Source organism: Wyeomyia smithii, chromosome 2, assembly GCF_029784165.1.
Source record: "Wyeomyia smithii strain HCP4-BCI-WySm-NY-G18 chromosome 2, ASM2978416v1, whole genome shotgun sequence".
NCBI classification, from domain to species: Eukaryota; Metazoa; Arthropoda; class Insecta; order Diptera; family Culicidae; genus Wyeomyia; species Wyeomyia smithii.
The window spans coordinates 27850924-27876328 of record NC_073695.1 but is presented as its reverse complement, the minus strand read 5'-3'; the positions used below and the strand labels follow the sequence as shown (position 1 = coordinate 27876328).

General features: G+C 37.9%; 1 protein-coding gene across 2 annotated transcripts in view; it reads left to right on the top strand.

Moving 5' to 3' along the window:
- LOC129722365 (elongation of very long chain fatty acids protein 7-like) overlaps positions 1–25152 on the top strand; it is an 84907-nt gene extending 59755 nt beyond the window's left edge. For both annotated transcript variants that reach the window (XM_055675755.1, XM_055675754.1), the window contains exons 2-6: positions 3909–4099; positions 4304–4384; positions 4503–4665; positions 22888–23024; positions 23721–25152. In XM_055675755.1, coding sequence (XP_055531730.1) covers positions 3909–4099; positions 4304–4384; positions 4503–4665; positions 22888–23024; positions 23721–24236 — 1088 coding nt within the window. In that variant the 3' untranslated portion in view covers positions 24237–25152. The remainder of the gene's footprint in view (positions 1–3908; positions 4100–4303; positions 4385–4502; positions 4666–22887; positions 23025–23720) is intronic.
- The last annotated feature ends 253 nt before the right edge of the window (positions 25153–25405 follow it).

The window sequence follows — 25405 nt, the reverse complement described above, 5'->3', positions numbered from 1 at the left end:
ATAATTTTAAACATTTTTAATATATTCCACATACATCTAAAGATTGGCTATGCGATCTGTTTACAGTCTTCAAATGCATAACAAATCGGATATTGGATACGTTCCAACTCAAAAGACAAAAAGTTTGAAATAGTTGGTTTAATTGGAATAAGTCATTTGTTTGGTCCAGGAGAGGAAGGGGTGTCGAACCACCATGTGAAAATTTATTACCCTTAAGACATTCACATTTTTGATTTGGTTCTAGTTGCTTGATTCATTCTCGAATTATGCAGTAAACCGGGAGGGGTCCAGACGAGGAAAGGGTGTCAAATTACCACCAAAATATTTTTTGCTCCCAAAAACCTCTACATGTCGAATTTGGTTTCACTTATTTGATTAATTCTTGAGTTATGTAGTAATTTGTGTTTTATTTTTATGGAATCTCTCTATTGCAGAGGAGGGAAGGGTCTCAACCATCATAAGAACCCGGCGAGCAATTACTATGCGACACTTAAGTGAACGTTGACGCTTTTTGCCGTCTTTTTTGTCGATCAGTATAATACTTTGTTTCATTTTCGAGCACTCGAAAACGAAAGAAAATATTTTCAAATGAAAGTTAAGGTTCACAGCGTCACTCTCAACTGACGATTTTAAATTTAAAATGACTTTTTCAGGCACTGGTCATAACTACATTCGTTTAGATTTATCTAACCTTGGTCTGAAACAATGAACGATGACGGGGACAGGTGGCATCCATACAATACGTGACGCATATAGACAGGGGATGAAGTTAGACAAATCGTGACGATATGTGACGTAGGAGGAAGAGGGTGTTTGATATTGAGTGACGTCACATTCCGTCATTTCGTTAATTTAAACAGCCATCAGCTTCACTTGCAGTAAACCGGTGAACACCAGACGGGAAAGAAACTCGTAATCAAACTCGTTCAACGGCAAAAATGCCGAAGAAAATGATATAAAAATCAAGCTGTTCGTATCAGGAGAAAATATCATTATAATGTTACAACCAGATATTGGAAATAAACCTCATTTTGATCTTAAAATGGTTTACATAGTTGGTAAAATAACAAAAAATATACCAAAATATTATTCCTCTATGACCAAATGAATAACAAAGCTTGATATTTCAATGACAATCCTGTAATTTGCATTAAAAATCACAAAAATGACCGATTCAGATATTTTCAACTTATTGAACACCGAATGCATAACTGAATATTTTATAAATAATCAATAACAACCAATATTCACTTAAAAACTTACTTTCAATTAGATATTTTTAAATCAACTTACATATCGGGGCATAGCGAGATATGATATCAAAATTTCATAATATTTTCATATGCATGTTTAAAACGTGAATATCTTTCGAATAACACGATAAGTCCTCATAGCTAAATATGTTTTTGATGAGTTATGATTTTGTAATGCTCTCCTGCCCGGGAACAACTGCGTGAAATGTTGAGCCCTGGTTGTGATGTTGGCACTTTAATATTTTCAGATTGAAACGGTCTATTCTATTCATAATGTTTTTTATTGGGAAAAGTTTATTATTCTCAATTGGTCGATTGAAGGCTCCTAACACAGATTTTTTTTTGGAAATTTTGAATGGTATTTAAAAAATATCTGCTTTACTTTAGAAATAAAATAAGTTAGAGAATCTAATTAAGGGGTAATATCTACCAAAAACAAATTTTTTTTTGTCATTTTTTTATTGGCTTAAATCATGCTAAAAGAATCCTAGAATCAAAATATACATCGCTCAAATACTGATCTAAACTCAAAATACGTTAAAATCAATTTTTACCGAACAACTTTTATGCTCCAAAATAACATTTTTCGTTTATTTTGGCCATTCTTGTTTTTGTTTTTAATTTCGAGACTTTGTAAACTAGTAGAAGTTACCTATGATCGATATCGTTTTTCAAATGTGAAGTATAGAGGTCGCGGCATCAAGTTTCGACCGTTACAGCGTCTCTACAGCACGTGTTTACTCACAATTTCCATTTGTTTAGTCGATCAGCCGTTCTCGTGGTGTACGTTCTTTGTCTGAGTTTTTTGATACTTTACTGTGAGTTATCCTCAAAAGTACTTAAATATGAGTGACAAGTTTGAGTTTTGCGTGGGATCGGGCGGCAACCGTGTCAAAGTCACTGAGCGTCGCATGTCTGATACCGCGAAAGAGGGTAGGCGCAGCCTTAGATTAGATAAAAAAAAGAAAGAAGAGGAAGATAAAGCCCAGGATGGACAACTTTATTGAAGGTTAGCTGACTGAAGGTTAAAAAATTATTAGGGGTTTTATTATTGCGATTCTTAAGATTTACAGTATTTTGATACTTTAAACGCGTTTTTCTCAAAATTTTGTTTTTATAATCGGCGAGCTGTTGAACTGAAAAAGTTTACATCCTATTGACTTGAAATTTTAACTATAGTTTCTTCATTAGATTACCTAGTGAAGTACACACGATTTTGGTGATTGATTTACAACAACAAAAGTTATAAACAATTAAAGTTGATTTTTTTTTGTCAAAAAAAGAACTTTTGACCGTTGCCATTTTGCGAAGAAGAATTCTAAAAATATAATCATGTGTACTTCACTAGCGACACTTATGTAGATAATGAGAAAATTTTTGTTTGGTGATAGGTGGAGTTGGGCACGACTTCTACTGCTCGCCGCGGAACAACTTTAAATAAAAGCGGTTCACGGCAATTGCTGCACAGCCGCCATTTTGTAAAAAAAGCAGCAATAATTTTTTTTCCTATTCTTCAAGAGTTGCTTAATCCGATATATTATTTATATATCTTACATCTCAAATGTCTTTTAGAAAAATTCATGGAAAAAGCCTTGTTTTTTGAGCATTTGGTTGATATAACCCCTTAACTTGAATTTGAAATCGATAGGCAACCAAAGAATAACAAATGTAATATGTAGTACTTTTAACCATTTGAAGTTTTGGTTATGAGCGTTCTAATTAATTCTAGAATTTTTCAATTGATAACGATTAGAGACAGTGGAAAAACGCAATTTCGCGGAAGCCACGAATTCCGAGAAATTCAAATTTCTAAAAGATCTAACACTGGGTTTTTATGTGAATTTAGAACTTCACTCTTGGTTTTTTTTTGTGAATTTCCCAGGATATTTATGTTTCTTTTCTAATTTTTGTTTTGTTTTGGTGTTTGAGATAAGCTTTTATTATCAAAGTCCTTAAAAGTGTTGTTTTTCTCACCAGATTTTCATCGTTATTCGCAGGTGAAAATGACTCTACTCTGAAGTCTTTTTCGAAATTATTCAGCAGGCATCATTCAACATTTTTCACACTCTTAGGTTACATATCCCCTGAGTAGAAAGGCGACTTGAATGATTGCACGTTACATATATAACTACAGGTGTTCGGTTCTTCAACAGAATCTCAATTTATAACACGCGTTAACGTTTCGAACGCTACGGAACGTCTGGTCACTTAACTATATTGGTTGTGAAAAAAAACTTGATTCCGAAAGCACGGTCTATACTTTTAAATTATGAACTGCAGCTTTAAAAATTTTGTGGAGTGTTTTTTTTATGGGATCACTTATTTTTTACAACGAAATTGCACACACAATTATTAAAATTCTCGTTAGTAATCATTAATATTTATTCATTTATTCATTGCATTGAAGTGCTTCAACGCAAGAACTTGCATGCAAGCATTTCCAGCTGTGCATCAATCAAAGATTTCTCTTGCATGCTCGTTTCTCTTTCATAGGTACAGTAAAGTTCCCTGTAACTTGCATGAGCAGCGTGAAATATTGCACGGTTTGAAATTTTGCAACAGTTGTGAAGTTTGGGGAACGTTATATTTCAAATTCACACCATAAAAGAAAGAACAAAATTAAATTGAGCAACATATTCCCACGCTCCATTCCAGACCCTCGCGCCAAACACCTCCCCTTTATGGACAATCCACTACCGACGGTTTACCTGATCATCTGCTACCTGCTGTGGGTCCTGCTGCTTGGTCCGATGTACATGCGAGATCGCAAACCCATGGACCTGCGGCGGTTCATCATTTTCTATAATCTGTTCCAGGTGCTGCTGAGCGGGTACATGTTTTATGAGGTAAGCAAACAACGACATTGATGTATCTCTGCTAGTCGTTTGACTACAGACGGAATGATTGTATAGCATACACAGACACATTCATAACACGGCGGTCCGTGACCGTGAAAATCGGTACATTTTTGTGACAAGGGATTGTGAGGTCCCCCTACCTGTTGATCGCCCCGGCTAACAGAAAATGTCTTTATTCTTGTCGTCCCACAGCATCTGATGGCGGGTTGGCTACAAGGGTACAGCCTGACATGCCAAACAGTAGATTATAACGATGGACCACTTTCGCGGAGGGTAAGTAAGCACAAGCGTCTATTTTCATAGCCGACCCATGTTTTGGTGGGTATCAACCCAAACCATGTTTGCCTGTTTCTTTTTGTCCTGTTTAACACTTTTATTTCTCCCGTCGCAGATGTTTAATCTTTGCTACGTGTACTACCTGTCGAAATTGACCGAGTTCGCTGACACGATATTTTTCGTCCTACGGAAGAAGCAATCCCAGATCACGGATTTGCACGTGTATCACCATTCGCTTACGCCCATGGAGGCGTGGATTCTGACCAAGTTTATTGCAGGTGAGCCACAACCATAATGCCCCCGACCACTCATTTTTTTTTCTGCGTCGCCGTTCTCTTTTTTTTTGCGTGACCTTTTCACCCGAGGTGTGCTCAGCCGGAACGCAGTCGATAGGCATCTCCATTGAAATATGTATTTCAAACCCATCGTCCCGGTTTGACCGATTTACGCGCTGATGCTTTTTTCCATAGGTAGCCTCGAAATAATTTGCAACTCAGCCCATTCATTACTCCCTCGCTGTAAACTGTGGGAAACTGTGATGCCATGCGAGCTGTATTTATTTACTTAACGTCGCTAGGTTGGAGTTTATTGACAATTTTGCTGATACCTGTGTAATCATAACGTTATGATAATAATGATGAAGTTTTTTTTTTAAATTTTTATTTTGTTGTGCATGGTGCTATACTTTTTAACCCTTTTTGTGACCTATTTTTGATAAGTTAAGCAAGATAATTGGTGGTACTTAAATACTGTACTGAATATTTATGGTGAGTTGATTTTTATCTCACTTTAGAGTACAACAACTGTCAATATCAGAAGAACTAGGGTTTCTGTTTCTGATGCGGTGCTGAGTGAAATTTTATTTTAATTTATGTTTAAAAAATGGAAAGCAATTGCAAAGTTTATTTGGCTTTAATTTTGGTTCCATGTTTTCTTTTGATTTTGCTTTTATTTACCTTACTCTTCTATTTCTTTCCTTATTCTTAGAAATTCTCGTTTGTTTTTGGTTCTTGGTGAAAAATCGAATAATTAAGCCAATTAAGCCCTAATTACATTACCTAATTTTAGTTGCAGAATGCGTTATTAGCTTGGCTCCGAAAATTTGCCTTGAATACTTTGCTTTGCCTCTAAGCACCGAGTCGATGAACACAAACTTTTATGCGTAAATAAAATTGGGTTTCAATCAGAATGATTTGGAAATATGTAAAAATTTTATCGAACATTTTTGATTGGAATGTTACTTTGCACACGTCTTTAGATTAGGAAACAGAGTATTTTTCGCGAGTGGAACTCTTGTTGAGATTGAAGAATTGTTCCCTGAAAGATTGTATTTATTTTGGCAAGAATTTTGTATGAAAAAAATTTTGGCATGAACTTTGTTTGAAAAGCTCAGAAACCCAAAAAATAATTTTGTTGTTTGCAAGCTTATTAGGCTGTTATTCAGCCGAGATCCGCCTAATAGCAGCTTTACAAGCTGAAAATCAACAAAATTATTTGTTGGAGAACTTCCGATCATAAATCTAAATTTCAATTTCATTTTTATTGAGTTATTACAAAAAATCTGGTAAAAAATCGAAGATAGAGAAAGGTAAGACAACAAACAGAAAAGGATCAACGCATACAACAGTTAAAACAGAAATTGCCCGTCAACAACCGTCTGGAAACAGTACAGAAAAATGATCCAAAGGAGAAAAAAATTAAAAAGCTAAAACTACTTAATTTTGAGTTGTGTCAGTTTTTAACTTAACTAACGCGACGACATGATCGAACGAATAAACAAAATGTAAATATAAGTAAGGAAAAAGAAATTACTAAACTCAAAACCGTTATACGGAACTACTACCTTCTTGTCACTTATCCACAGTCTACTTCCGGCTAACCACAAAATTAAAGTGAAAAAAAAACAGCTTCCGCAAAATTTTGTTATGTAATTCGAAAAAGTAGGAGGGTGGTATTCAAGACACGACCGCATGACGTTGACTACCGTATTTTCTTATATTCCATCAAAACAAATAGTAGAGGGAATTGCAACTCCAGTATTTGTTGCAATTTTATCTAACAGTGCATTTCTGAATGCTGAATACTAGAAGAATGGATCTCTATTATTTAATCGCTGTCATTTCATACATACCGCATGACGTAGGACTCTATATTTTTCATCTAACAGTGCTTTCTTATTTGCTGACATTAGAGCGCTTTGAACAATAATTAATAAATAAAACAGAAAATTCAATTAGCCGCTTCTGTACCAAAATTTCGAGGCACCAAAAGGTGCCAGTTGCCGATTATAGTTTCCTGGTTAGTCCGTCCAGAATTCCAGCCATTTAAGTGTTTTGCAGTAGCCATTTACTACTAAAGCCACCAGCATTACGGGTGAAACCGGCACGAGATGACCGGTACTATTTTGTATATCCTCCTTTCAGCTGCTATCACCTAGCGTCCGCATGTCACTGGTGCGGTTTTGGAATCAGAATGATGGGGCGCCGGCCGCTGTCGTAAAATTAACACCAACAAAAAGATGCATATTTGCAAGGTTTTTTCCGCTAGCAGCAGCATAAACATCGGAAACAGAAAGTGACAACAACAATAACAACAAAGTCAGATCGATTGTATCCGTTAGTGTCGACTGTGCTTGGGAAGAGAGGTAGTGATTGGCTGCGCGGTATGATTTAGACAATCGATATTAATTACCAATTTTTCAATAGTGTATCTCAAACAATAGTTTGTTTTTGTTACATAAATTTAACCGTAAAAGAATTTCTGATCGATTGATGCCAAAACCTCGAAAACCTGATTATAGATGACTGCAAAATAAGCGCTCAAAACCTGACCACTTTTCTCTGGTTTTCCCTGGTTGAATTACTAGATTTTTAAATTCAGGGGCCTAACTTCGATATAGACGTTAGTCAACGTCAAAAAAGGCCTCACATAACCCATCATCAGCTCAGCATGAGAATTCTACAACGCACCCCAATCCCTTGCAGAATGCATTTCCAATCAACCTTATCCGGGAGAGCTGAGGCCCCTTCGAATCGGAAGCTTTTTGTGAAACGGAATCGGTGAACAAGCCGTAACCTCCCGGGGACGACACACACAAGGATGAACGAAGAAGAGAAAAGAAAATCGGATGCTTAATCAGAACCGGAAAGAATCGGATGACTAATAGTCAAGTAGAACGGCGGATTTGAGTCGGCAAAGAGACTGGTCCCGTCTTAATAAATGCCGTACAATGAACGGAAGAGATCGTGGAAACACCCTTCAGTAATCTCCGGCTTAAAACCTGCCAGGTCACTACTCTTGTATAGTCCCTGGTGAACGGCCTGTGGATCTGTATAGATCACCACGATGTCCCAGAGTGTCGAAAACCTACAGTAAACGATGCCATTCAGGCACATCCTAGGCAAAACTTGAACCTCCACGCAGCTGTATTCCATCCAGGAACAGCTCATTATTATTACATTCTCAAGAGCTATCCATAGAGATGCAGCGTAATATCAACGGTTTTCTCCATGATGTGGCCGAACTCGCAATCCAGCACCGGTCCTTGCGGTACAAAAAATTCACTTTTACGGATAGACAGTATATACTTGCATGTCAAAGGATTTCAAGAATCAAAAGAAACCTATGAAAGGTAATCTGTCAAATTCCTAAGCCTCGTCCTCTCTTGAAGACATCAACAGCCATCATCAAAAATGAGGTAGCAAAAAGGAGAACAAACGCGGATCTGTCATCGCGGGTGTATTAGAGGATGCAAACCTTACAATTTTGAGCGATGGCCATGAAACAGTGTCGAGCACAGCGAACCAAATGTCGGCAAGTAGTTCGGGAAGCGAAGCGTGCTTCATGGGAAGGACTTTAAGACAATATCAGTGAAGAATATACCTCCACCAAGGTTTGGGGTGGGATCAACTCCATGAACGGTATGCGAGCTAGAGGTATAATCCTTAAGGTGCAGGATACATCCAGGATCTAGACTTCGCAGATTCGTCAGCGATCGATGAATACCTAATCGAATTGATTTAGAAAAATGACTTCTCCACCAAGACAGTCTAAAACTCTTCTATGCCCGACACTTATTAAACTCGATTTCTGCCTATCCACGATCACAGGACGATTCTTAAGGGTCCATTCTTGCAGAGACAATATTGCTCATTATCAAGAACACTGAGTTTCTCAGAAAACATTTATATTATTGGAAAAACAATGGCAGCTCTTATTTCGGAAAACAAAAGCTGCGGTCAGAGCCGTAGGAAAGTGGCAGTTGTAACTGAGTTTTGATTGAAAAAATTGGTATTGGTGGTATTCAAGACACGACCGCATGACGTTGGACTACGGTATTCTTATTTTCCATTAAAACAAATAATAGAGAGAATTGCAACTCTAGTATTTGCTGCAATTTTATTTAGTGCATTTCTGAATGCTGAGACGTTAAAACGTTATAAATAATAATATATAGGGTAGGGAACGGCTTAAGCAGTAGCACCTATTTTAATCAGTCGAAGAAAACAGGCCTCAAACTCCTGCATTTCGACCACTATCGACAATTTCAATGATGGAAACGAAAACTTTGATTGTCTAGCTGTCTTACGAACATAAGAAATACCGTTAATCACAAAGAAATCTGTGAACAATTGCAATTGAAACAAATCGACCTATATTGCAGCCATTCAGGAGCCACTTCAGGTGCTGAAAAAAAAAAACGCCTGCAAAACAGATGGAAACTGCTTAAAATAGGTTCGGGGTGATTGGAATAGTGTCCCTCGATTGGTAACTTTGATTGATGATTGTCAAAGTTTGCTAACTTAGTTTTACAATCCAAAAACAAGTTCTGACAGAGGAAACGATAGAGAGCAGATTGATATACTACTGTTTGAGTTTCACCCAGCACATTTCGAGTATTTCGTCTGAATACACAGGCGGTTCCTAAAGCTGCTTAGAATATGTTTCCTGCCCTACTAAAAGAATGGATATCTTTTATTCAATCGCTGTCATTTCATACATATTCGAATCAAACCTTTGTTCGTAGCTGCACCAGCAAGACAATCATTTAATTGAGCGAATTGGTAAAATTTTCCTATCTAAGCAAAAAGCAAACTTAACGAAACTATTTGAAATTGGAGCCCAGAACGATTAAAACGAAAATTTTAAATTTAAAAATTGTTTGACATTAAATTGATAAAACTCATGCTCGGTTAGCTCCAGCCCAGCATATAACTTCATGTATTTAAACAAAAAATACGTTTATTTCAATAACTTAATACAGCAAGAGCTCAATTACACGTTTTTCGGTAGTTGTTATCAAGGTTTTGGCGAGTGACAGGAAAATATCTTAACTTCTTCAATTGTGATTTAGAGCATTTCTAATTGTTTTGTTATTTTTCACGATAGCGACAAGTTTGTTTCTTTCTCTGTGTGCGAGAAACAAAATCAAAACCGCGGACCGAGAAACAAAAACTGAAAATTTAATGAATGCTTTTTGAGAAAACTTGCAACTCTTTTTACCAATAATTTATGACACTCAAAAGAACCTGTTTTGATCTAAATGAAATTTTTAGTAAATAAGTGTTGATCATTCATAGGCAGTAATTTTTTCTCGATGACTAAAGACTGGCTGAAGAAGTTAAAATCGCTGCTGTAAAATCAAATTCACAACTGTGTTCGTTAAGACGTTTTAATATTTTTAATGACAATAATAATCTTCGATAAACACCCGCTATAGTTATCCACACACATGCTATAACTATCTATACACACGTTAAAACTATTCATACACACGCTGTAGCTATAGTTTTTTATACAAACATGCTAAAGTTATCCATACACACGCTATTCCTATCCATACATCCAATACAAATATCTATAAACACGCATAAGCTATCCAACCATGTGCTATTACTATCCATACATACGCCATAAGTAATCATTACACACGCAGCAGCTATCCACACACACGCTATAACTATCCGTACACACGCTGAAGATATACACGCTATAGCCATAATATGCTACACATGCTATATCTTACACACGCTATAGCTAGCCATACACACGCAACAGCTCTAGCTATAGAACAGAATGAAGAAATGCAGCTGCCCACTACCTCCGCCGCTGCTGCCTGATACCACCGCTCTGGTTCTGCCGCAGCTCAGTTTCGCCACTGGAATCAGCCACCGCTGCTGATTATTCAAGACCGTTCTAGTGGCCTTCCACTTGTTGACTGATGACTACTATGAGACGACGCAGGTTATTATATAGCCCAAAGCAAAAATCCATTCGCGAGCAAAGGGGAAGCGAGCTTGTGATTGGTTGAATGTGCACGACTTTTAACACAACTTTTAGCTAGTTTGGTATCGAAAACATATTTAAATTAGTATATGACAATCTTGCGCAATATTTCCCCTATCAATCAAGCCATTCCTGTTTAGAATCTGTTCAGTGGTAATGATAAAAGAAGCATTTTAAAATGGTGTTGAAACACCTGTTGCAGCTACCGAAAGCGAGCTCGTTATTGGTTGAAAGCTGCGAGACTGTTTGCAAAGTCAGATCGGTTGTATCCGTTAGTGTCGACTGTGCTTGTGAAGAGAGGTGGTGATTGGTTGCTCGGTATGATTTAGACAATCGATGTGATTTATCAATTTTTCAATAGTGTATCTCGAACAATAGGTTATTTTTGTTACATAAATTCAACCGTAAAAGAATTTCTGATCGGTTGATGCCAAAACCTCGAAATTCTGAAAAGAAATGACTGATATATAAGCGCTCAAAACCTGACCACTTTTTCCTGGTTTTCCCTGGTTGAATTACTAGATTTTCAAATTCAGGTGCCTAACTTCGATATAGACGTTAGTCCAACGTCAAAACATCACTGTGGGTCACATGTAAGCCGCATTTCGCCCAGAATGAAGAACGTTGCAAAACCACCAGCCATACGGATGCCATACGAGTAGTAGTCGAGGAACCAGACTCCAAGTTGCCGAAGCCTTATTGGTTTCCAGGCTTCTTTACAGACTGGAAATAACATGCAGTGCTTCCATGGAATGCTATAACAATATTCGCACCATACACACAGATTCACAGACAACACCAAAGTCAGAACGAGGATGCTGATATGCTTGCCACATTTGGTCGAAGAGATTCTATGTTTGTACACGGATAGAATCCCGTGCTTACTTACCTTAGTAATCAGATGACAGCCATAGTGGGTTGTGCTGTGTCAAGAAGTTGTCGTCATGTTACTCGGTTCAGTGCTCTGTTTCACCAGTTTTCAAGGGGTCTCATCACCCGAAAGTCTCCTTCGGTTGAGTCGAGTCATCGTTCACGTTGCGCCACTCTATTTCTGGTGTCGGTGGGGTTACTGAAGAGAAGCAATTTTACATGGTTGTCGCCAAACATCCTCGAGACGTGACCAGCCCATCGCAGCCTAATGATTATCACCAGGTGTGCAACGGAGTTCTTCCCAAGCAGCGCGTACAGCTCATGGCTCAGGCGCCTTCACCATTCTTCATCGTTCGTCTGTGTTCCACCGCAAACAGTCCACAGCTCCATCAGTATCAGTTCGAAAGCTTCAAGGGCATTCATATCCCCCGCGAGAAGCGGTATTGTATCAATTTTGTAAAGAACTATCGGTCTTATCATTGTTTTGTATAGCGTCAACTTCGTGCGTCGTCGCACTCGATTCGATCGAAGTGTCATCCGGAGTGAAAAGTAGGCATGATTTCCAGCCTTAATGAGTCTTTTGATCTCTTTGCTGATGTTAATGTCAGCGGTCAGCAATGACCCCAAATACACGAAGTCGTCGACCACCTCAAGCTCATCGCCGTCTACAGAGACTTGAGTTGGTGGGAGGCTGACCTTGTTCTTCTTTTGATTCGTCTGACTTCGGCTTTCAGTCCAGCAAAGGTTTCCTCTGCCTCTGAAAAGTTACCTGTGGTGATGTCGAAGACGTCCGCGAACTATTTTCGTGAGAATCTTGTCCCTAGTATTAATGCCCGCCCTTCGGATCACTTCTCAGGGGCGTTGTTGAACAGCAAACATTTCATCATCTTGTCTCAACCATCTGTCTGATTCAAAGGGGCTTGAGGCTTTTCCCGAAACACACACGTAGCACATACTTGGCGCTATGGTGGCCTTGATCAATCGCGCCAGTTTATTCGGGAATCCCTTGTCGTGCATGATCTGCCATCTGCTTTCATGTTCTATTTGCAGCATTTCTGTAAGATCTTTCTGGTCCATTATGAGGCGTGCTCTCATAAAGCCTGCTTGGCACTGACCCACGAATCTTCTGATTAAAGGTGATTGACGATGCAACAGGAGAATATTTTGTAGGTGGCATTGACTCCAGCTCGTTCCCTTTTTTGTAGCTGGAGCAGACGAGCCCCTTCATCTGCTCGTCTAGCAACATTTCTTTCTCTCAAATCCTGGAAATAGCCAATTACAGCGCCACGCTACCATACCTGAAGAGTTTACTTGGTAGTCCGCGTTGGCCCACGGCTTCTTGTTCTTCAGTTTCCCGATCTTACAACGAACGTCATAAACATCGATGAACCGAATACCAGCCATCAGTCATTGCTCCTGGTGCTCATAGCCATTCAAGTGTCCAACGAAGAATTCCTTCTACTTACGGCGCAAAGCGCGAGACTGGCTTCTCATGTAACTTTCGAGTATTGTTTGCACGGGACAGTTGTTTGAGCTCTTCGTGTTTACGATCCTCTTGTTTCTTTCGTCTGAGAATCGTGGTCATAAAGTGCCGTGAAGGTCTGTATTAGCCTTTGTTATCCCTCGTTGAATTGCCTAGGTATATATCCCAGGTCCGGTTATATCCATTCACCCATGTCCTGTATGGATGCTCCGGAGCTTGGTGATGCGGAGCCGCGGGGTTTACACGTTCGACAGTTTGATCGCAAGAATACCGCAACTAGACAGTGCTACGAATCACTATCCGCACCGCTAATGATGCATACGCTGGCTGGTTATCCCTGAGAAGAACCGGTCGTCGATGAGAACATGGTCAATTTGGTTTGCTGTACGTTGGTCTGGTAACTTGGACCACCAGTCTTCAGGAAGCCACACATTTTTTTCTGCTAAAGTTTTTGATTTCAATTTCATCACTACTTTATTTTCATTAGATCTTATTGCAACGACTTATCCACTTAATCAAAAAAAAGTCGTTCGATAATTTTTTTTACAATAATCCATCGGTAAAATGTAATAATACCGGTATTCCTGCAAAAAAGCATCAAATTAACGATTCTGTAAGATCTGTAAGTTTTGCCATAATTTTGTTAATTTTCACCGAAATATTTGCTTAATTTTACATTCACCGAAATCTGTATAACTTTTCACCGAACAATCTAAAAAATGCTAAATTGTGAATGTTTTGGCATTTTTCTTATACGTGTAACCATGCAAGACGCGAATGTTTTCTACTGGTGCTACTGATTTATTTTAATTGTTGTTGTGTGTAAACATAGGATATTTATAATTTGGAAAGTATTTATGGTGAATTACTGAAACAGGATGTACGAGTCGCTAACATTTTTCATGGTGGCGCTGAAAAGGGCCGGTAAATTTTTGATGTGACTTCGAAAAAAGACCATTTAAGTTTTCCATGCAGGAATATAATTTAGTAATTAATTTAGGTTTGAGTTTAGAAATTACAAACCGAACATCGGTAGTTTCTGTCACGTCATTCTTACTTATACTGCAAAGCTCACCTACCCATTCATGTGAATGGCTCAACACTTCACGCGTAGTACCGTCTACTTTCTGCGACGGACCAGCAACAGTTTCAGCCGAAATGCCTTCTTTTCTACAAGCTGACACTTTTTATTAGTTTCTTCCACTTGTTCACGGACGCGCTGCAGTAATTTCGCAAATATAACGCCTGTAATCACTGCGACTAGGGTTTGCAATCCCGGGAACGATTTCCCGGGATTCCCGGATCCCGGGAACAGAAATATTGATTCCCGGATACCCGGGATTCCCGAGTTCCGCGAAAAATTTTGAATGATTCACTATAGTTTCTTATGCAATTTTGCAATAAAATTAAATACGTCAAACTGAAATAAATCATTTTATAAAACTTGAAGTCAGTATAGTATTTCAACGTAGGAATCATCTTTGCATGTTAATTAGTAAGCCTTCAAATGCTCTAAGACTGACTTATTTTGACTCGTATTAAACTGATTATTTAGTATTCTATCGTTTCCTTCCGGTTTGTCTCGGTCACAGAAAACCACCGAACGGCGAAATAATGAAATAACGTAGTTAATTAACCAAAATTCTTCCTCCTAAACTTACGTTCTAATCAATAATGATATAAACTCCAAAAGGGTTTGAAATGTTGTCCTGTCAATTAAAACTAGATTTAAAACGCAGTTTATTTAAAAAATCACAGTAGCATAGCAAATATATTTAAATGAGAAAAAAAAATAGCGAATAGGTTTGCCACCGCTCAAGTAAACAGTAAATAACTACTGTAGTGTAAAAAAAAAATTGCTAAAATAGTCCGTACCGAATAAAGCAAATATTTTCCGCGTCCAATGCCTGCCTAACACTTAGTTTCCTCTTCAACAAACTGAAAGAATTGGACACCAGTTTTCAATTAAGTGTAGCAAAAGCTGTAATCGGTGATTTGAAAGTATTCTAGAAATCGAACATCAGCGGTGATTCAGCAGACTTGAGCAAAGTTTTACAGAAGGAAATAAAATTTTTGAGCTTAACGTAAAATTGTCAGCGGATCTGAAGCGATTGTTTGACGACATGAAGCCCTTTAATTTTCCTCTTCTGCAAAAATATGCTACAAAAATCGATCACGATTTTTTTATGTTAACTTTAATATGTTTTGTATTTAATTTGTTTTTCATGCGAATTGAGAATGAAATTCAAACATTTCTTTGTTACCTTTTACTGATCAACTTCATTAAGAATCTAATTTTACTAAAAAAATTGTCTGTTCCCGGTTCCCGGGAATTCCCGGGAAATGCGATTTTTTATTCCCGTTTCTCAGGAAATCGATTCCCGGGAATATTGCAAACCCTACTCACCGCCATAGGAATCGTTAGGCATAACCGGTATTACTCCTAAAACGATTAATCTGTGCGCGTAAAAAAGCAGAATCATGCGAACGGCAAAAAGAAAACATTATCACATTCTAACGAGAACGGATACAATCAAATTGCCTGTCATCTTTCTTATACAACAGCAGTTCACATAATCTGCTCAAAAACATCTGTACCAAATTCTGATGACAAAATGTGAAAATTGTTCACCATTGCAGACAGCAACCGTTGCGACATCAGAATTACGAACACTTCTTCGGTTCCTACAAATAATGGAATAAATCATATCAACTCCTGCCAATACTCATACTTTGATGCCACGTTTCCACACGTTCACTAAGTGTGAAAGAGAGGGAAACAATTTAGTCGAGAATATAGCAGTGGGACAGTTAACCGTTTCCAATTGGAAAACGGTAGTACTTTTTTTTCTACTTCACTCGTGCATCAATGATCGGAAACTATGTAATGGGATCTGAAACCTGTTCCTGATCCTTTTAACTATGAAATACAAAATTACTCTACAAGCAACCTGTTGTTCAAGCAAATTTCTACTTATCTTTTATTGCTATGCTTTGGCGATGTGGAGAGCAATATGCTCTCAAGTTGACACACACGAGTCTTCTTCATCTCCTTCACACGAACACGAAACTCATACACACAACAGAACGGCCTCTATTGATTCAGCCATTACTTTATCACAAATCACAAATCTTCTAAGTAAATTTTCACCCTATATCTAACTTTTACCGAATATATTTCACTACTGTCACACGCGATAGTACAAAAAGGAAAAAAATTGCTAACTTTCATGGACACATCTTGTTGAATGACATAGAAAAAAAGAAAATAATCGGAGCGAGTGAAAACGCGGGTTTGTTCTATTACACAGCCAAGCTCTCTGTTATAAATGTCAAAACAGTTATATAGACTATCTCACCGAATCTTCTTAACCTCACTTTTCAGCATTTTCCGGTGGAGCAATCATGTGCCAAGTGAAAATGCTGCTTAATTTATAATTGTTTTTAGTGTACTGGCACCTGACGGCGCACAACAGTTAAAGGGCATTTTAGTCATAAATGAAATGATCTGCTATAATTGAAAACGAAACTGCAAAATTTCGAACATTCAAAATCTTAAATAAACAAAGGTCTTTTCTGTGCGGAGGATACATTTTAAATTTGTATGGACGCTTAGAAAAGACTTTTTTGAGTTGAAAACATAACGAAGGAAACCGTCTAAAAATGTTTGAGACTCGTTTAGGTCGTGTGAAAACGCCGTATGTGTGTGTGTGTGTGTGTGTATGTGTGAGTGTGTGTGTATGTGTATGTGTATGTGTGTGTGTGTGTGTGTATGTGCAGATTTTTATTCTCACTCACTTTTCTCAGAGATGGCTAACCCGATTTCCACAAAATTAGTGTTAAATGAAAAGTCTAGCTGCCTGATAACACCGTATTGAATTTTTCTGTAATCGACCTGTAACTTCGTCTGTAATGTACCGAAATGTGAAAATCACGAAACTTCATTATATCAGAAATTACACAACCGATTAGATCAATATTATTATCAGATGAGCGGGCTAGTTGAGAGTTAACTGATGAGTTTTGATTGAACACGTGGTTTCAAAGTTTAGCTGCCCTATACGTTCCCATTTCTTTTGATTATAATCGAACATAAGCAACCATTATGTATTAAATTGTTAATGAAACAACGAAAGTCTCTTATCTCAAAGATTACACAACTGATTTGAACATAACTAGTGTCATACGAACCAGTCATCTCTCAAACTTACAAATAACAAACTTTATAACAGTTAGATATGTGGCTCAAAAGTTATGGAAAGAAAAGAAATTCAAAGACTGTTCAAAACTATACCTGCTTTAATCGATATATGTGGCCTCAACATAATTTAACTGTGGTATCGTACTATTTGAACGTTCCCGGTATCGCTCGTGATTACATTGTTTGAAATTAAGAGTCATTTTTTTATGTCGCTATTTCTTAAGCACTAACATTACGTCAAATTTCGTATTTTATACTTCAATTACAACATCAATATTTTAGAACCCAAAAAAGTGAATATACATTTATTGGATTGAAACGTTCATGTAAACATATTTTTACAAATAAAAGTTTGAATGAGAAAGGCTGGGTCTGACCGCTAGGTGGATTAATTTAGTCGGATTAATTTAGACGCATCAATCGCGTAAAAAGAGAATCCAGTGTATATCAAAAATATTAGAAATGAAAAAGTCCAATGTTTTTTACATACTTTAATGGTTTTGATCGAAATAAAACCTACCACACACGCTATTAAATTAAAATTCAGGTAAAACTGTGCAAGATATTATAGAGTGTTATATGTAAATGTGAACGAATGTGAATGGAAATTAACGGAATAAATTAATCGATTTATTCAAAAAAATAATAACAACACTGGTCAACACAGGTTTTGCCTAAGAACTGAAATTGGAAAAAATTTAAAAAAAATCTTTTTTAACGGTTCTTGCGTCGCTTCTCTAGTTGCCCACGGGAATACTTTATTCAGGTTTCAAGAGAATTGAAAAGTTAAGGCAATGAAGACTATCCTTGGATAAACGGAGAAACGACCTAGTTCTTTGCTTTTTTTCGACCAGGGTAATAAATTAAAATAATTTTTATTATCTTAGACATGCTTCAACTTTGCCTAATTCAAAATTCTGATAAATTTTTTTTTTATATTTCGGTAGTTTTTGTTTAATAAGTAGTATTAAGAAGCAGCGACTTAAAAATAAATAAACTGACAATGAGTCACAAAGTTCATTAGCCTTTTCTGACTGGATATCAGAAAACTAAATTGAGCAAAATCATTTCAAATCGCCTGGAAATACGCGAAAATTTATCGACCATTTTTGATTTGAATGAAACTTTGCACACGTATTTGGCTTAGCAAACTGAGCATTTTTTCACAGGTCGAGAGATTTTTTACGCCCATGAGTTACATTCTAAAAGGGCGTATGCCTTTTGGCATAGGTTTTATTCGAAGCATTGTAGCCCAGAAACCGTTGGTTGAATAGAAAAACTGTCTGAGAATGAGTTGTAGTGAATCGAAAATGCATCATAAAAAAAATATACACTGTACAAAAAAAAAAAATTTTTTTTACCAAAAAAGTTAAAAATAAACATTAAATTTCAATTTAAAAAAAAAGAGTTAAATTTTATTTTTATTTTTTTTAAAGAAACTTGACGTTAATACGCAACTTTTAAAAATGTCCAGGATGGAGAAATGAAAAATAATTTTTTTATGGTAGATTAATTTTTTTTATGAAAATTCTAATTCAAACATTTTTTAAAGTATTTGTATTCTGATGATTTTAAAAGATGCAGAGAGTCATTTTGAATCAAAAAGCTCTTGGTAGTAAACATTCTAAAGGCATTGGTTTTCGAGTAATTTCTAATTTAAACTCAAAAAATTATAATTATTTAGGAAAATACAAGTTTTTCTTAATTTGTCCAGCGAAAACCATACGTTCATTGGAATGCTTGATCAAAAATACACAATTCATTCTTTGATAACAAAACGATTGGGCGAACGGTTCTCAAGAAAAGAGTTAAATGTTCTAAGTGATATAAATATATATAAGAATCAAATATTTATTTTCGAGTTTTATTATCTTAAGAACATATTTTTTTATGACATAGATACTTTACAGAACTAGTTTCACCTTATATTTTATATAAATCATAAGTAAATGATTCGTCATCTTTTGAAAACAGTTTCGTTTAATAGTAAGTAATACTTTTGTGTGGCAGCTATTATTATAGATTTTTTGAAAATATTGCTCCATTCTGTTACTCCTTGTTCATATTCTTCATATGTTACCCAACTGAATGACATTTTTGATGAATTTTTATTACTTTTCTGATTAGACCAATCATACAATTCTTTTGCCCTTGTAATGGGATGTTCATGTTCTTTAGCTAAACTTGCATTTCCTGCCATTCGTTTTAATATGCCACCAATTGCATCGCATGGACTTTTAACATGAGAAGTCGCAAAAAAATGCCACTCTGCATCGACGTTATATTTTGTTTTGAACTTGCAAAGACTTGCAAAGTTATTTCTATTTTTATATTGTGAGGCAGCTCTTTACTTACTTACCTTTATGGCGACAGATCATTAAGATCCTATGCCGAATCCAAATTACGTCTCCACAGAACTCGGTCTTGGGCTGCTACTCTCCAGTCTCCCCCTACACCCGCTGCTCTGGCATCCTCGTCGACAGCACACATCCAGCGCGTGCGCGGTCTGCCTCGAAGTCGTCGGTCTCTATCCGGTTCTCTACTAAATATTATCTTTGCCGGTCGCTCATCCGCCATCCGTGCTACATGGCCAGCCCACTGTAACCTGCCGTGTTTCATCAGCTTGACAATATCAGCGTGTTTGTATACTTCGTACAGCTCGTGATTCATGCGCCTGCGCCACAACCCGTTCTCTAGTTTGCCTCCGAGTATTGATCGCAGGATTCTACGCTCGAAGACCCCAAGCGCTCGTCGATCGGCCTCCTTCCACGTCCACGATTCATGTCCGTAGAGCACCACCGGGAGGATCAGAGTCCTATAGAGCGCAAATTTCGTGCGGATCTGTAGGCTACGGGACCTAAGCTGGCTACGCAATCCATAATAAGCCCTATTCGCCGCCGCAATCCGCCTCTTCACCTCGCGGCTCACCTCGTTGTCACATGTCACGAGAGTATCAAGATAAATAAATTCGTCGACCACTTCGAAAGTATCCCCATCCATCTCCACCGCAGCACCAACACCCGTAGAACTACCACGCTCTCTACCAGCCACCATGTACTTCGTTTTGGCAGTGTTTATGGTGAGTCCAATTCTCGCAGCTTCCTTTTTGAGAGCCGTAAAGGCCTCCTCAACTGCTCTACGGTTAACACCAATTATACAATGTCGTCCGCAAAGCCCAGAAGCATGTGAGACTTAGTGATGATGGTGCCGCTCCTCTGCACACCTGCCCTTCGTATCGCACCTTCCATAGCCATGTTGAACAGCAAGTTCGAGAGCCCGTCACCTTGCTTCAGACCATCTAACGTCACAAACGCGTCCGAAAATTCGCCCGCTCTCCTAACGCATGATGTGAAACCGTCGAGCGTCGCACGTATCAGTTTAATCAGTTTAGTTGGGAAACCATGTTCTAGCATTATTTGCCACAGCTCGTTGCGTTTCACTGTATCGCACGCCGCTCGAAAGTCTATAAACAGATGATGTGTCTGCAGGTTGTGTTCTCGAAACTTGTCGAGGATCTGTCTCAAGGTGAACATCTGGTCCGTTGTAGATCGCCCCACTCGAAAACCGCATTGGTATTCTCCAACAAAGGCTTCCTGCAACGGCCTCAGTCGCTGGAACAGGATACGGGAGAGAATTTTGTAAGCGGAATTGAGGAGGGTTATGCCTCGATAATTACTGCACTCGAGTCTATGTCCCTTCTTGTAGATAGGGCATATGAGTCCTTCCAACCAGTCCGTAGGTAGTTGTGAGGCAGCTCCATCAGACATTAATATCGCTTTTTTTCAACTCTATTGTTGTTTTCAAAAAACTCATTATTTTGGCAATGAACACCTGAACCGCAACAGTATCATGATGGAGTACTTCCGATATTATGATGAAGCTGATATTCTTAACCCTTTCCCGCTCATGGTGACTCTAGAGCACCAAAAATTATAATCATTATATCATGACATAAAATAGTTTGTTGTGCTTACGATTGTTCCATAAACATTTGTGTTCCAGATTCTGAATAGTAAACAACGAAGGGATGAATGGTGGCTTGACTATCATTCCAATAACTACACGAATCACAAATTGATAAAGACGTATTAAAATGAGCTTGACTGTTCAATATTTTTAATTTTACAATACCGTTTTCGTTTAATTTGCGTAAGCTTGATGAGCACCGATGATCAGGAAAGGGTTTACAGCATTTGGTCTTGGTGTATTCCATTTTCACTTTATTCATCTTCACAAAATGCAAACTGTTACTAACACTTCTGGAGAAATGCAATCGTATTTGTTAACGAAAACAGATATTATAGGTAACCCAGTAGTTATTGGTTGCGTACTTTACAAACAGTTATAATTAGTAAACAAGTAGGTAGTGTTGCACGACAAACGTATTTTTTTATAAAACATTCGGCAAGGGGGAACGTGTAGGTAGGATAAGGTACAGCGTTTGAGTTATTTATCCAATCGTTTTGTTCTCAAGAATGAATTGTATATTTTTGATCAAGCATTCCAATGAACGTATGGTTTTTGCTGGAGAACCACGGACAAATTAGGAAAAACGTGTATTTTCCTAAATGTTAATAATTTTTCGAGCTTAAAAACCGATGCCTTTAGAATGTTTACTACCAAGAGCTTTTTGATTCAAAATAACTCTCTGCATCTTTTAAAATCATCAGAAAACAAATATTTTGAAAAATGTTTAAATTAGAATTTTTATAAAAAAATTAATCTACCATAAAAAATATATTTTTCATTTCTCCATCCTGGACTTTTTTTAAAAGTTGCGTATTAACGTCAAGTTTCTTTAAAAAAAAATAAAAAAAAATTCAACTCTTTTTTTTTAAATTGAAATTTAATAATTATTTTTAATTTTTTTTGGCCAAAAAAATTTTTTTTGTACAGTGTATATTTTTTTATGGTGCATTTTTAATTCCCTACAATTCATTCTCAGATAGTTTTTCTATACAACCAACAGTTTCTGGGCTACAATGCTTCGAATAAAACCTATACCAAAAGGCATACGCCCTTTTAGAATGTAACTCATGGGTGTAAAAAATCTCTCCATCTGTGAAAAATGCTCAGTTTGCTAAGCCAAATACGTGTGCAAAGTTTCATTCAAATCAAAAATGGTCGATATTCGACCATAGGTCATTGGGCGCGATCTTGCTCAATTAGATTTTTAATTTTTCTTCCGATACATTGCAATTCACTATGCCTTCACTGTTCTAAAAATCATTGATTGTTTCTTCTGAAAGCAATTCAAACTGTGTAGTCAATCTTGCGAATATTTGATTATGATGCTTGATTAGAAAACAAATGTCCAGTTAACACAATAAATAATATTATTTGTTATTTCTAGAATAAGAATGACTTGGGCCTATAATTTTGAAAAATAACGTTTAAATGGCAACTCAGTTCGGGCGGCTGGCTAGTCCAATTATCATTATCAAGAATCAACCGCAGCTCAAACCAATCAACGCCACAACAACAGCGAACACCGACGGTAACGACATTATGGTTCCTCATATTGTGTCTCTCTCTCCTGGTCGTTTCTGTATTTTTTTTTTCTCTTGTCATTCCAATCCACCCGCGTACACTTTGACTGATAGTCCCAGTGTGTAAAGTTAAAAATAAAATTTAACTCATCGTATCGTTTATTCCCCGCAGGTGGCAACGCAACCTTTCCCAATATTATCAACAATTTCGTGCACGTGCTGATGTATTTCTACTATATGCTGTCCGCGATGGGACCTCGCTATCAGAAGTATCTCTGGTGGAAAAAGTACATGACCGAGGTTCAAATTGTGAGTATCAAACCGTAAGCTGCCCGGAGGCGCAGCGCCTCAGTTGGTGTATATTTCAGTCTGGCGAAGATTTCGTACCATAAGATCGGGCGCACCGTGCGACGTGATTTCGCATAGTCAAAAACAACCAACAACCAGGGACCGACGACGGTACAAAATGGAAAAACCGGAGATTTATAGGCCCGTGTGAAAGGGACACAGATTTTTTTTCCTTGCTGTTGTTGTCATGAATATACATGGGTAGGATCACATCTACGCACGACTGATAACGATGATGAGCAGCTGGAAGCTCACGCCAATCAGGATGGTTGATTATGTAAATTTCCAGAAATCGATTGAAAATTGGCATATCACCGATGATGGCTTAATTCGAGGAAAATTGAAGAGGCGAGACAATTATGAGTTTCCCTTTAATCACACTGAACGTGCGCTCTCGAGTGGGAAGCAACGAATGATAAATGCCACAGTGTGCGCCAACGTCGGCCGTTGTCGTCGTCAGTGACAATTTAATTCCCTCCATGTGTCCCTTCGGTTGGGACCAGTGCGGCGTAAAGAGTTGAAATAAATTGATGAAAAATTGAATTGAAAATTATGATTTCGTCCTTCTGCCAGGACGATTGGATTGAACATATCTCTCAGAACTTAATTTTTATTTCTAACATTTAATAACTCGATATAAATTATCCCTTTTTTCAGGTTCAGTTTATCCTTTGCATTGGCCACTGCATCAACGCCCTAGTGTCGGGCTGTCCGTTTCCACGCTTCATCTCCACACTGCTTCTCATCAACGCATCAATATTCCTGATACTGTTCATGAACTTTTACATCCAAAGCTACAAACGGAGGCCGTCGGCACAGCCGGCGCTTGTAGCAGCCCAAGTCAGTGACAAGGACGCACCATCGATGGTGGAAGATCTGCAGTGCAACGAAGAGTCTACGGTGAAGGAGGTTAACAATAACAGTATCCTGCTGAAGCAAGTCTCGGTGGAAGGGCCAGACGATGAGGTTCCTCCTACCGCTAACGGTGACATCGTTAGCAAAGTGGAAGTGGACGTGAACAGCCCCGGGGAGGATTCCGAACCCGCCAGCGGTATTGAACTGTCAAAGGATGTGATAGCCACAGTTGATGGACTTCGACAGCGGATAATGGGTACCGAAGAATTGCTTTCCGCTCGGGTGGAAAAAGCTGTCGCAGAAAAGTGTGACCATTAGATTTAGTTTTAAAAAGTGTAGAGTATGGCGTGCGATAGGTTCTTAGTTCGATCATGACAATTCGAGACCAGAATAAGGTCTCCGGGTGGTTTAGAGGCCGCAGTCGGGTTTATCCTCAGGTTCGCTCACTGACGAAAATAACAAGCAGCATACGCTGAGAAACGCCTACAGCTGGCTGTAAATAGCCTTTAAATAGTTTAGTAACTTTAGTACTAGAAAAACTCGCTAAACAAACAGGCACATTTCGATTTATGTGTACTATTCCCGTGCAAGATACGGGGCATTTTGCTATATCTGTGGTATCAAAGTTAAGCGGAATATCTTACACGATTAGGCAATTATGTGTTCAATGACAAGTTTGATTGAGGATCAAAGTTAAATGATTGAAACGAAAAACATATTGACGCAAAAAATCGACCTTAAAAATTATCTGTTAGACGAGTAAACGTGTGTCTAATTATAATGTCTAGTCTAGAACAATTTTCAACTTCAGTTAGTGTTTTTTAAAGCCTTTCGTACCGTTAAACACTCAGGAGGATAGTGAGAGAGGAAAAAAATAACGTTTGCTCAAACCATTAGATAGTCGATTTCAACACAACCCCATACCCCCAATAGACGCTATAGATAACAGTACAGAAAGTATTTCCCCGTTCGCGTTGCATTATCGTTTAGATTTTTAGTGTGCGCAAGTGTGCACTGAACGACGACTGAACAACGGTGCAAGTTCCGGATTCCTGTCGGGAGCGCGGAAAATTAGTTTCATTGACGGCGACGAATGCCGAACAGAAAAAGTTCAACCATTAGCGAGTAAGCAAACTGTCCCATCGGAAATGTGACGGAGTTAGTTAGGGGAGATAGAACTTCGGACAGCGATTGTCAGATTGATGGTGACACGATCAGAACAAAAAAAAAACACACACACACACAAAAACTAATGCGTTTTCATGAAGGAAAATGGAGAAAAGTTCCAATATTTCACTATGTGTTAATTTTCTGTCGATCAATGGCTTGTATCACTATTTTAATAGAATAACTTCCAGCGTTACCGTAGAGTCCATTTTTCTCCAAGTCAGTTTATCTCGTCGGATAATGGGATCGTGAGTAACTTTCGGTAATTAGACTGGATGTTTGCCACTGGTGTGCGATTATTGTTTCTTCCTCACATTCAG